This window comes from Lissotriton helveticus, chromosome 7, assembly GCF_964261635.1.
Source record: "Lissotriton helveticus chromosome 7, aLisHel1.1, whole genome shotgun sequence".
Lineage (NCBI taxonomy): Eukaryota > Metazoa > Chordata > Amphibia > Caudata > Salamandridae > Lissotriton > Lissotriton helveticus.
Window position 1 is genome coordinate 1,823,179,558 of NC_136068.1, and position 12,954 is coordinate 1,823,192,511.

Sequence of the window (12,954 nt, forward strand, 5' to 3'; positions counted from 1 at the left end):
AGGCACTTGCATTGTTTACTCAATTGGTGGGACCCATTGGGTCACCAGGATCACAGAATGCCATGAAGATGTCTCCCAAAAAAACATTCTTAGAGGTCTGGAATGCTTCCTCTTGTTCCTACTTCAATTCCCTCCCTGTGCCCCTTCGGATCACACTGTGTGCTGCTTCCGTAATGGTGGCAACGTTGGTGATTGGTTTCCTATAGTCGATGGCAACTCTCGGCATCAGTTGATTTTTTTCTGTGGTGTTGCGGCCATTATCTTTTTTGTAGCATTTCTATATGGTGTTTGCAACCTTTCGGAGGCATTTCTATTAATGTATGTATGACATATCTGTATGTGGCATTTGTATAGCACAAACCTAGATGAGAGGCAGATGAGGGTTATACACATCACAGGCAAAGATACAGCCAAGATGTGGTTGGAGAGGTAACTATGCTTTGAGAGCGAAAGTTATCGCTACTGAATCGTGATATAGTGTTCTTTAAAGAGGTGGGTTTTCAGCTCTTTCCTTAAAGGTTACTGTGATTTAGTTCAAGATCCTGGATGTTGCCTTGTTTTTTTCACTTTTCCTCCCCTTTGTCTTCAGTCTGGTGTTGTCCTGGCTGAGGTTGTGTGGACAGTAAACGGAGGTGGTGTTACGTTATATATGACTTGTAGCGCGCACAAATACTCAGGAGTGTCCTGGCACGGAATTGAATTGAGGTGGTGAGCTTCTCAGCAAGGTGCACAGGGATTTTGGCCTTGAAGGCTTTGTAGCTGCTGGAGATGGTTTTGAATATGGCATGGGAAGGAAAGGGGAGCCTGTGCAGTTCCACCAGGATACAGGTAATGTGGTCATCTTTTTCAGGCAGTTCATGAGTCATGCTTAGGCATGGAGGATGCCCTTGGGTCTGTGACTCCTGTTTGCACAGACATGAGTTTGTTCCATTACAGTGAGGGCTAGGACAAACCTGATCATATGGTTCCTACACCATGATGTTAAGACTTGCTCTCATATCAGGCAGGGTTGCGAGGTCCAAAGCAAGGACCCTGATGTGGTCCTTTCGGTGTGCTGCTCTCAGTTTATTTTTGTCACTCACCGCTAATATTATGTGCAACTTGTCATCCTTAAACGCTCCTGTATTGGGGCACATTTCATCACTGTCCCCCCGCTTTCCTCCCAGCAGCCTGTCATACTTACGCACACCCATCCAACATCTTGCCAATAAAAGGGAGCTGGGGCACGCGTCCTCACTGCCAGCCCCCCAGTCTCTAACTCATCCTTTCCTCCCAATGGGAGCCTGGGGCACACCTCATTATATTTTGTCTTCATCAGTGACCACCAGCCTGAAGGTCATGCAACTGACTCAAGGTCGGCCTTCAGGGAAGAACCTGTGTAGCAATGTGGCACATCTGGTTTGTCCTGGGTATAAGGAAAGGGGGTGAAATGGCGACCTGGCATACCGTTTGTACTGTGTATACAAAAAAAGACAGCAAATTCTACATCATTTGATTCACCCCAACTGTGCCACATGTGATTTAAGATCAAGGAACCTAAATTTGCTGGTCCTCCTAAGGGCGAGTAAGGCCAGGAGTGGGGGGCGCTTCTTTGCATACTTGGTTCCCAGATTATGGAATTTCCTTCCCCTAGTGCTCAGGCAGAATGAAAATTGTCTCATTTTCAGGAAACACCTTAAAACATACTTGTTTGTGTAATCATAATTTCCAATGTGTCTGGCAGACCTTTTAGTGCTAGGCAACCCGTCAGGTAGCCATGTGCTTAACCCCTTCTGTGCAGGGCTGTTTCCCCCCGCTGTGCTGGGGGGCGCGCACGGCACCCCGGTGCTCATGATGAGCTTAGCTCGTCATGAGTCACGGCGCTCCGGTGCTCATAACGAGCTGAGCTCGTCCTGACCACGCCCGTTCCAATGGAACGCTCAGCACAGCAGGGGAATCAGCCCAGCATGCGAGCGTTCCATCTAACGGGCGTGGTCATGACGAGCTCAGCTCGTCATGAGCACCGGAGCTCGTCATGAGCACTGAAGGGGTTAAGAAATGCTTTGAATTAAATTGAATTGAATTGAAGGGGATGATGTAGTGCAGTGAAGTGTCTGGGTATAAATGGGCTCAGTGGACATGTTGGATGCTGTGAGAATGTGATGATGCATGGACTGTTGGTCTCTATGTCCTGAGTAAAGCTGGGACCATATTACAAATGGAGGGAAGATTAATCCCTAACATGTCTGTGTGGCTGTGGCTGTAAGCTAAGGGCGTAACTTACCTCCTACCAATTCTAAAGTGAAGTTCTTCCCCTCCAACTACAACTGCCTGTCAGACTGAGCCAAGTGATAAGTGAAATGTGGGCATTGATTGAGAGTGTGGCTGTTAGACTTGGCATCCTTGGTGTGGTTTCCCCTGAATATTTTCCTCTACTTCCTGTATTTTTGATGCAGTGCTAGATTTTATTTGTGCTTGCTTGGATGCTTTGGGGACTTTGCCACTGCTGATCAGTGTCAAAGTGCAAGTGCTCCCTGTGTAAATTGTTTATCATAATTGGTTAACCATGATTGGCATATTTAATGTGCTGGTAAAACCCTAGTAAAGTGCACTGAGTGTGCAATGGGCCTGTAAAATCAAATGCTACTGGTGGGCCTGCAGCACTGGTTGTGCCACCCACCGGGTAGCTCTGTAAATGTATCTCAGACCTGCCACTGCATTGTCTGCACGTAGTTTAATCTGCCATGTCGACCTGACAAGCCAGGTACAACCCTTCCCTTTCCTTACATTTAAGGCACCCTCTCAGTCAGGCCAAGTTAGTTCCATGGGCAGGGTGCAGTGTTTGTGAAAGGTAGAATATGTACTAGGGTGTGTTACATCCCCAGATAGTGAAATACTGCCAAATGTGTTTTTCACTATTGAAAGGCTATCTGTCCCATTGGCTAACACGGGAGTTACTTGGTAACATCTTAATCTTACATGTATAACTTTTCATTGGGACAAAATAGAGAAATGGAGTTTAGGGTCTCTGAACTCAGAATTTAATAACATCTTTTTAGGGAGATGGTTTTTAAATTGTATGTTTGAAAATGCTACTTTTAGAAAGTAAAGGTCCCGGCAAAGGGAATTTATTTTAAATTAGTCAAACAAAATTTACCAATATCATTTATGAGTGCCCAGACTAATGAACTCAAGTATATGCATTTTCTAAATCAATTTATATAATTAAAAAAATCACCTCTCAGATACTAAAGTATTGGAGGGAAATACATAAAACCATTCGTACGGAGGCTAAACGATGTATTTTAAACATGTGGGGCCCCACTGATTTAACAAGTATGGAGAGGCTCTGGGCTATGTTGGGGCCAATGGTGGCCAAGCGAGATATAGCCCGGCAGTGGGGTGCAGCTGCTCCACCGACCCTGGCCTCCTGGGTGAGGAGTCTAGACAGGTGAGAAGACCGTATACGTAGCACGTATACGTAGCACGAGGATGCCCCAGAAAGTGGTCCGCAGTGTGGTCTGGGTGGAACGACTATAGGGGAGGAATTTTCGTAGAGCCTGTGCACTCCTCGGAGGAGGAACCGCTATTCCCTTGATGCAACTCAAAGGATAAATCATCACCATTGAAATAATGTAGATTGTTTGACTGTAACCACCACTGTGTTGTCTCATAACAAATGTGCTAATGCCAATTGTTCATGTATTTGTTTTCTTTTGCCTAAAAAAAAGATGTTTTAAAAAATAAAATAAAAAATCGCCTTTACCTGACAATATTTTGTTAGCCAAGTCCCCAAGGGTATATTGAGTTGCCCAATCGATATAATACCTTTAGAAAGTAGGCATTTTCTTATTTAACCATTCTGTGTGCCTCTGCTGGACTGTATCGACTGTCTGGTTTTGGAGTGACATTAGCTGGAGATGTGCATTCACTGTAAATAGCCAAAAGGGAGAGGTTGAGGTGTGTCATGCCTTTCCTGAATGACTCAGAGTTCAGCTGAATAGACCTTGGCTGCATTTAGAGTGGTGGGAGGAGCTTCACTAACACCTGAATAGGTTGTGTCTCCTCTGCACAATGCCTTCTCTACCTTCTGGAGTGATGCAACACTAGAGAGGACAGAACTAGTTTGGACTGGGCTAAGAGACGCTTGCCACAAAGAGAACAAAGACAAAATGGGGTATAAGGAGTGGACGTTAAACCCCAAAGAATTAGATCACTTCTGGTCTCAATGCAACCGCCATCATCCCGTTATCACGGAGCCAATAACCGAGGAGGGTGACTTTACAAACTCTTTGACTTCGCATTGCTTCACCGAAACCGATGCCTCACCACAGACGCGCTCTCTTCCCCTGTTGTGGACTTGACATGTCGCCTCCTCTGGACGCGATGTGGACCCCCCCATCCAGTGCCTTGAGACTCTCATGGGTGAGTAGCATGCTTACAATTCCTTGATTGATTGATTGATGCCTCACCTCCCACATGGAACCGGTCACGACCTCATCACGGATGCATCACCTCCACAACACCGTGCAACCTCAATAGATTTTGTTTTTCAAGGTACTGTTGTTTGGGGGTCTGCATGACTCTGTGTCCAAAACTGCGCATCTGGCGGTTGGTGCTGTACTTTGCATTTATACCTGTCACTACGTCGTAATAGCCCCAGGGGGAGCTATTTGTTTCTACAAGTGCTTTTTCTGCAAGCAACAGTTTTTAAGTGCTATTTTGATAGATGTACGTTGGATTTTTGTCATTTTGGTCTTGTTTGGTTTAGATAAAGATACTTGATTTTTCTAAACTAGTGTAGTGTCCATGTGTGGTGTTTTCACAGTGTTATTGTGTGTTTTGAGTGCAAATACTTTACACATTGCATTTGGGCAAATCCTCTCTGCTCGTGCCAAGCTACCAATGGGCTGACCAGGGGTTATCTAAAGTGTGTATCTCCCTTACCCTGACTAGAAGCAAGGGTTCCTACTTGGACAAAGGTGCATACCTGTGCCAATTAGAGACCCCCAGTTCTAACATTTGTGGTCATCAGTGAGGATTTGAACCTGTATTTGTACTAGACCCACAGTGATTGGTGTACATCACTAGTTAAGTGCAGACCACTATGCAACCACATACTGTGTTTTCTGGTTCTAGTTTTTGATCTGACCCTTGAAGTATCTACTCACCAGGTCTCTAATTGGTAAACCATTGAGTGCTGTTGCAGATTTGCAGTATAATATTGAAATGTTGCATACCTACAAAGTAGCTCAACTCAGACAGTTTTGCAAAAGCATCGGATGCTCCTTGAGGAGCGCCTCTAGGAAAAAGGAGCCGCAGAAGGCCTTGAGTGCCTGGTGGGAGGCCAGAGAAGCTGGGGGATGTGGATTTGCCAGAAGAGGTCTTTGTTTCCCAAGATTTGCCTGGAGGAAGAGCAGCTTCTGTGGCTGGCAGCAGTGTGTCTTCCAGAAATGCGTCTTCTGAGGAAATGGAGGCGAGGCAAAGGGGCAGAAATCATAAATTGAAGCTGCTGAAGCTCCAGATGAGGGAACTGGAAATGGAAAAAAGACAAGGAAGCTATCCTTGCCTTGGACGGAAAGAAGTTGCCTTTGGCACATGAATGGAGCAGGAGAGAGCTGAACATCAAGGCCAAACAGGCGGAGTCCAGTGCAAATGGTGGCAGCGCACAGCCAGTGCAATCTGGGAGTAAGGTTTACATTCTCACAGACTCACAGCGACCATCAAAGGACCTGTGGACCCCACCCCCACCCCACTCCAAGGGAACCTGCGCCCCCTTACACAGGCGCTCAGAGATGTCTGCTGAAATTACATGGTGAAGTATATTGGGGATTACCTGCTCCTCAGAAACCCACTGACACCTCACAGATGTCACACTGGCTCCTGTCTCTCAGAGCTTCCACCCTCCTTCCATTGATGGCCACCCACTGCAGGTACTTCTTAGTGTTATCCGGCAGGCAGGTTGCCTGGACCATCTCTCTATCTACTAATTAGATAAGGATCATCACAGCTGGCTAGCCACCCTCACTAGGAACCAACTCCTCCCCCAGCACTACACTAACTAACCGTGGTGATGGTGCACCAGTGGGTGCCGGTGGTGCCTTGGGGCACTTGAGATTCCCCTGTATGTGACTCTCCTGACCACATGCATAACACTTGCGGGCACCTCAGTTATCTGGCCTACCCCTAGGGGGCCATGGCTTCTTACTACTGGGTGGCTGGGAATCTTTACCCTGGGAACTATTTTGTGGCCCTTTAGAGAACTCCTTTTGGTTACCCTTGTCCCCTCCACTCTTCTGCTGGAGACCCTGCACACTCTTGGCTGGGTCTTTATTGGCGGAGCATGGTTTAATATACAAATTCACCACTCCTTACCATCCCCAAGGAAATGAGTTAGGTAAGAGATTCAACCAAACCTGAAAGGCATGATAAAGGGTCTTACAGAACCCAGGAGAGGTAAGTTGGATGTCTTCTTACCATGTCTGTTGTTTGCCTACAGGGAGGTCTACAGAAATCCTTGGAGTTCAGTCCCTTTAAATTGCTGTATGGTCACCCTGTAATAGGACCCCTCAGTCTGTTGAAGGAGAGCTGGGAGAAAACTCCAGGTAAGACTCCCTGGGATGTGTTCAGCTACATGATGGCCTTCAGGAACCAGACCCAGCGCTTAAGGAAGCTCGCTCAGGTGAACCTGGAAGTCAGCCAGGAGGAGATTAAATGGTGGTACGACCAGAATGCTACTCTGTCTGAGTTCCAGCCTGGCCAAAAAGTATGGGTGATGGCACCAGTGGAGCCTTGTGTGTTCCAAAACAAGTGGACTGGGCCATTTGAGGTGGTGGAGCACAAAAGTGAAGTAACCTACTTGGTGAACTTGCAGACTCCTTGGAACCTTTTGAGGGTCCTGCACATGAACCGCCTCAAACTGCAGTTTGAGAGGTCTGAAGTGACTATGCCTCTGACTACAGATGAAGGAATGGAAGAGGAGAGTGAACCTCTTCCTGACCTCCTGACTGTCAAGGAACATGATGGGTCAGTTGGTGGTGTAAACCTCTCTCCCACTCTGACCGCAGAGCAGCAGAGGGACTGTCGCTAGGTGCTGGGACAGTGTGCCTCCCTATTCTCCCTGACCCCAGGAATCACCAATTGGTGTGTCCATGATATGGACACTGGAGACAGTTTACTTGTAAAACACAGGATCTTCTGGTTGGATGACAGCATCAGAGCTAGCATTGAGGTAGAAGTTTCCAAGATGTTGGCATTAGGAGTGATAGAGCCCTCCAGCAGCACCTGGGCTAGCCCAGTAGTCTTGGTTCCGAAAGCTGCTGCACCCGGTGCCACTCCTGAACTGCGATTCTGTGTGGACTACTGTGGGTTCAATGCCATCACCAGGACTCACGAACACCCCATCCCCAGACCTGATGAGCTCATTGATTGGTTGGGAGCTGCCCAGTACCTCTGCACATTTTATCTAACGTCTGGGTACTGGCAGATTTCCTTGACTGATGGGGCAAAAGAGAGGTCTGCGTTCTCAATACCAGAGTGGCACTACCAGTTCCATGTGATGCCCTCTGGGTTGAAGAAAGCCCCTCCCAAATCCCTGAGACTGGTCAACCAGGTACTGTCCAGGCTGGAGGAATTCAGCACTGTCAACCTAGATGGCATTGCTGCATTCAGCTCCAGTTCGGAGGAACACTTGTAACACCTCTGTGAAGTGTTGAAGGCTCTGCAGATCGAAAGCCTCACTATCAAGGCCAGTAAGTGCCAGATAGGTCAGAGTTCTGTGTTGTACTCCGGACTTCAGGTAGGAAGTGGCCAGGTGGCGTCCCTACAACCTAAGATTGACACCATTCTGGCTAGGGGGCCCTCCAAGACCCAGACAGAGGTGAAAGCCTTCTTGGGTTTCACTGGCTACTACAGACAGTTTGTCAAGGGATATGCCACCATTGTTGCCCCCATGACAGAGCTGACTTCAAGGAAGCACCTAAAGAAAGTGATCTAGACTGATGTCTGTCACACCGTTTTTGATGCCCTGAAATCTGCCATGTGCACGACGCCCATGCTCAAAGCACCCAATTTCTCCAAAGAATTTGTTGTGCAGACAGATGCTTCAGAGCATGGTGTAAGAGCAGTTCTCTCACAATTGGAACAACAAGGGCTTGAACCAACCTGTAGCTTTTATAAGTAGGCGGCTACTTCCCAGGGAACAGAGGTGGAGTGAAATTGAGCGAGAAGCTTTTGCTGTGGTCTAGGTGCTGAAGAAGCTAAGTGTCTACTTGTTTGGGACTTACTTCCAGGTTCAGACAGACAGACAGACCACAGGCCCCTCAGATCTATTGAGGTGGTCCATCTCCCTAAAGGGAATGGACTTTACAGTGAAACACCTCCCTGGTACAGAACACACCAATGCTGATAGTCTCTCCAGATTCTTCCTCCTTAGTGATGAGAACTCCCAAGAGGGTGGGTAGTTCTCCCCACTTTTCAGCTGGAGGGGACAAGCGTTAGACTTGGCATCCTGGACATAGTTTCCCCCTGACTTTTTGCCTCCACCATCTGTATTTTTGATGCTGTGCTGGAATTAGTTTTTGTTGCCTTAGATGCTTTGGGCACTTTGTTGAGCAGTGTCAAAGTGCAAGTGCTCCCTGTGTTATTGTTATCATCATTAGTTATCCATTATTGGCATAGTTGATTTAATGTTAAGTCCCTCTTAAAGGGCACTGAGTGTGCATGGGCCTGTAAAATCAAATGCTACTGATGGGCCTGCAGGACTGATTGTGCCACCCACCTGAGTAGCCCTATAAAGGTATCTCAGACTTGCCACTGCAGTGCCTGCATGCAGTTGTAAACTGCCATGTCGACCTGGCAAGTGCATCCACTTGCCAGGCCCAAATCTTACCTTTCTTACAAGGAACCCCTAAGGTATGCCTTGTTACCCCATGGGCAAGGTGCAGTATATGTGAAAGACATAACATGTATAAGTATGTGTTACATGCCCTCATAGTGAAATACTGCCAAATTTGTTTTTTTACTATTGAAAGGCTATCTGTCCCATAGGCTAACCTGGGAGTTACTTGGTAACATCTTATAAGTATATCTTTCCATAGGGACAAGATAGAGAAATGGAGTTTAGGCTCTCTGAACTCAGAATTGAATAACACATCTTTTGAGGGAGATGGTTTTTTAACTGTGTTTTTGAAAATGCCACTTTTAGAAAGTTTACATTTTCTTATTTAACCCTTCAGTGTGCCTCTGCTGGTTTTTGTATTGACTTCCTGGTTTTGGAATGAAAACGGCTGAGGATGTACAGTCACTGTAGACAGCCACAAAGGGGTTGAGGTGTGTCCTGCCTTTCCTGAGTGACTCAGAGCTGAGCTGAATAGACCTTGGCTGCATTTAGAGTAGTGAGAGGAGTTTCACTTACACCGGAATAGGCAGTATCTCTTCTGCACAATGCTGTCTCCACCTCCTGTATTAATGCTGCACTAGAGAGGACAGAACTGGTTTGGACTGGGCTCAGAGACCCTTGCCATAAAGAGAACAAAGGCAAATGGGGTATAAGTAGTTGACATGAAATCCTAAAGAATTAGATCACTTCTGGACTCAAGAGGAGCCTTTTGCCTAGGAGAAGAGCTGGAGAGCTGGAGAGCTGTAAGCAGTACTGCCCCTTTGCTGTGTGCTTTGCTGGGTAGGCCTGCAGTTGCTGCTTCTGCCAAGGAACAGTACAAAGACTGTAACTTTGCTGAGAACCTGCTTGAAGAATCTCGAAGGGCTTGTGTGTGCTGACCTGCTGACCTCCTGTTCTGAAGTCTCACTGACACAACAACTTCACCACCAGCTCCCCTGAACTCCACTGCTGGGAGTTCTGACCTGCCAGGAGGTGCCTATTTCCGTTTTGGTCCTCTGGAGGTTGGTCCTGCTGTTGGGAGCTGGATGAAACTTAAAGAAACCAACAAAAACAACTCCGACGCCATCAGCGATGTCGCCAGTGATGCCCCGACCTGCACCGAGGCAAGGGGGCACCACTTGTGAAGTGCACGACGCACCGCCCCACCTGCACCGCAGCTCCGATGCCTGCTAACGCCTGCAGTTATCGGCCTTCCCAACACCAGCACTCGTACCAATGCCGTCATCGGCAATACCAACATCCCATTATCGCGGAGCCAATAGCTGACAAGGGTGACTTCACAAACTCTTCGACTTCGCATCGCCTCATCGGAACCACAGCCTCACCGCTGCCACCGACTTCCCCTGTCCTGGACTTGACACGTTGTCTCCTCACAGACACGATACCTTCTCTCCCCCATAACACCCAGGGAACTGGCCTTGACCTCGGCACCAATGCCTTACATCCACGATGCCGTGCATCCTCTAAAGGCTTTGTTTTTCAAAGTACTGTTGTTTGAGGATCTGTTTGACTCCATGCCCTGTATCATGCACTCCGCAGCTGGTGCAGTACTTATGGATTTATGCCTGTCATGACGTCGTACTAGTATCAGGTGGAGCTATTTGTTTCTGCAAATACTTTTTCTGCAAGTTACGTTTTTTAAATGCTATTTTGATATATAATATGTTGGATTTCAGTCGTTTTGGTATTGTTTGGTTTAGATAAAGAAACTTGATTTTTCTAAACTGGTGTGATGTTCATTTGTGATGTTTTCACTGTGTTACTGTGTGTTTTGAGTACAAATACTTTACACATTGCCTTTGAGATAAGCCTGTCTGCTGGTGCCAAGCTAACAATGGGGCAAACAGAGGTTATATAAAGTATGTATCCCCTTACCCTGACTAGAAGCAAGTTTCTCTACTTGGACAAAGGTGCAATTAGAGACCCAAATTTCTAACAATGGCATGTGGAAGTAATGGAGCAGGGTGAGTATGCAAGTAACTGCACAGGTCTCACAGCACAATCTGAGACGACGGGGCATGCCCACTTCATTACACACCTAGATCTAAGGAAGATCAGAAAAGAACTGAACCCAATGTCTGCGACCTGTGAAGGGCCCTTTGGGACTGGACCTGCTTTCTCTTGTGCTTAGGACAAAGACGTGGACTATAAGCCTGACCTCCAACAACAAGCTACATGAGGCCTTTCCTGTTCCAGCATCTGCCCAATGATCAGTGGCAACTGGACCTGGACTGGTCCCTACTGTTGTCCTCTGCCCGACAGCCTGTAGGTCTATAAATGCCTCCCGTGAGGTAGTGAGAGGCTTTAGAAGTGTGCTCGTGTTGTGGATTGGGACATAAATGACTAGATTCAGAAGATAAACTCTTTGACCAGGAGGAACCTGATTTTTGCATCCGACCCACGCTGAATTGCAGTCAGTGTCAAATTGCATCTAGGTCCCAGTCTACCACATGCATTTGACTATCATTGGCACTTTATGCTTCTTGGTGCTATTTCTACTTACAAACTTTAAAAGCTCATGTATCTCCCTTAATGAATTTTTGGCATTGGGGTCAGAGTATTTGAGATGTGGGTGAGTGTGTTACAAGTGGTGGGTGAGAGTACTAGAGCTGGTGGGTGAGAGTGGTAGTAGAGAGTAGAATGGTTGTAGGAAAGGGTGTGGTGGGGCTTTCGCAGTGAGTGTGGTAAAGGTGGTGTGTGAGAGTATTGGAGCTGGTGGGTGAGTGTGGTAGAAGTGGTGGGTGAGTGTGATTGGAGTGGCGGCTCAGAGTGGTAGTGGTGGTAGGTGAGAGTAGTATGAAGAGATGCTGGTTGTGGGGGGTTCTAGGTGACAGTTGTAAAGGTGGTAGGAATGGGTGCAAAGAGTAGTAGGTAAGAGTAGTAAAGGTGCAGCATAAAAGTGTTAAAGTGGGGGTTTACGACCCCCTCTGACCTGCGAAAATGCCACTGTTGCACTCTGAGCCGTTGCAGCACTTGACATCAGCAGAGTATGAGACGGGGTGCTCTCCGTTGCTGAAGGCTGCTAGCCCTCCGCAGGGTGTCATCATCCCACAGCCTTTGATCATCCTCTCTGTTCTGTCACCTGCCAGAAAAAAGGAGAGGAGTACCCCAAAACAGTCAATCACATGTATAAGACTCAGCGATCAGAGAAACCAGCACCACACTTGAGAGCACACCCAGGGTCTCAACCTGACAGGGCAGAGACAGACAGACATGCGCACACACACACACACACACACACAGGCAGATTTATGAAGGGCTTGTGTTGTTCTTCTGTCACAAGGTGACACAAGCTCAAGGCAAGCTTTAAGTGAGATTTGTTGTGCTGCGCAGAGCCCCCTTGCGGGCCTCTCCGTGGCGTAGTAAACCTAGAGTCATGCGTAGCAGCGCAAGTCACTGCCTTGTATTGCTCTGCCCTGGGAAGGAGTTCCATGGGTGGAGAGTCGGTGTTCCCATGCATTCCCCCATGGTTTTTGTCGCATTCCCTGATTTACTAACACTAGAAAAAACAGAGAGGCTTCAAAATGCTATGCCTTCCCAGGGGAGGGGTAACGAGGAGAAATATCTATTATTTCTCCTTGTTTTTTCCCGCTGTTTGTCTTTCATTCTGCAGCACACATAGAAAAAGAAAAAAGTCTCAGAGGATTGTTTTGGTGCAGGAAGGTACCCGTACCTGCACAAAAACAATACTGGCCATATCGCATGCACCCTTGCACCATGGTGCAAGGGAGCCTGCATTGCCACTTGGAAGGTACAAGTGTTCCAGCACAGAGGTAGAGCAGGAATATGCCATATCATAGTGGATATGGCTCATTACAGCCCTCTCCATTCGATGCAGCGCAGCAAGCTGTCTTGCTGCGTTGTGCCAAATATTAGTAACTCTGCATCACAGTCTCATCCTCATAGGGCAGATACACACAGAGGGCCATATTTGCAAGAGAGTGGCAGAGCGCAGCGTTTGCCTTCTTGGCTTAACGCCATGCTCCTCCACTTCTGAAACACACAGCTGCACCGTATTTATAAGAATTCGGTGTAGCCTTGCGTTTCCTCCTGCACTGGCGCTAATTTAGCAGCCT

At 47.4% G+C, this 12,954-nt stretch overlaps 1 protein-coding gene across 2 annotated transcripts in view; it reads right to left on the bottom strand.

Annotated features, from left to right (window-relative positions):
- The window catches only part of LOC144770813 (urokinase plasminogen activator surface receptor-like), a 121,874-nt gene that overhangs the window by 15,143 nt on the left and 93,777 nt on the right, over positions 1–12,954 (bottom strand). For both annotated transcript variants that reach the window (XM_078655582.1, XM_078655581.1), the window contains exon 3: positions 11,811–11,960. In XM_078655582.1, coding sequence (XP_078511708.1) covers positions 11,811–11,960 — 150 coding nt within the window. The remainder of the gene's footprint in view (positions 1–11,810; positions 11,961–12,954) is intronic.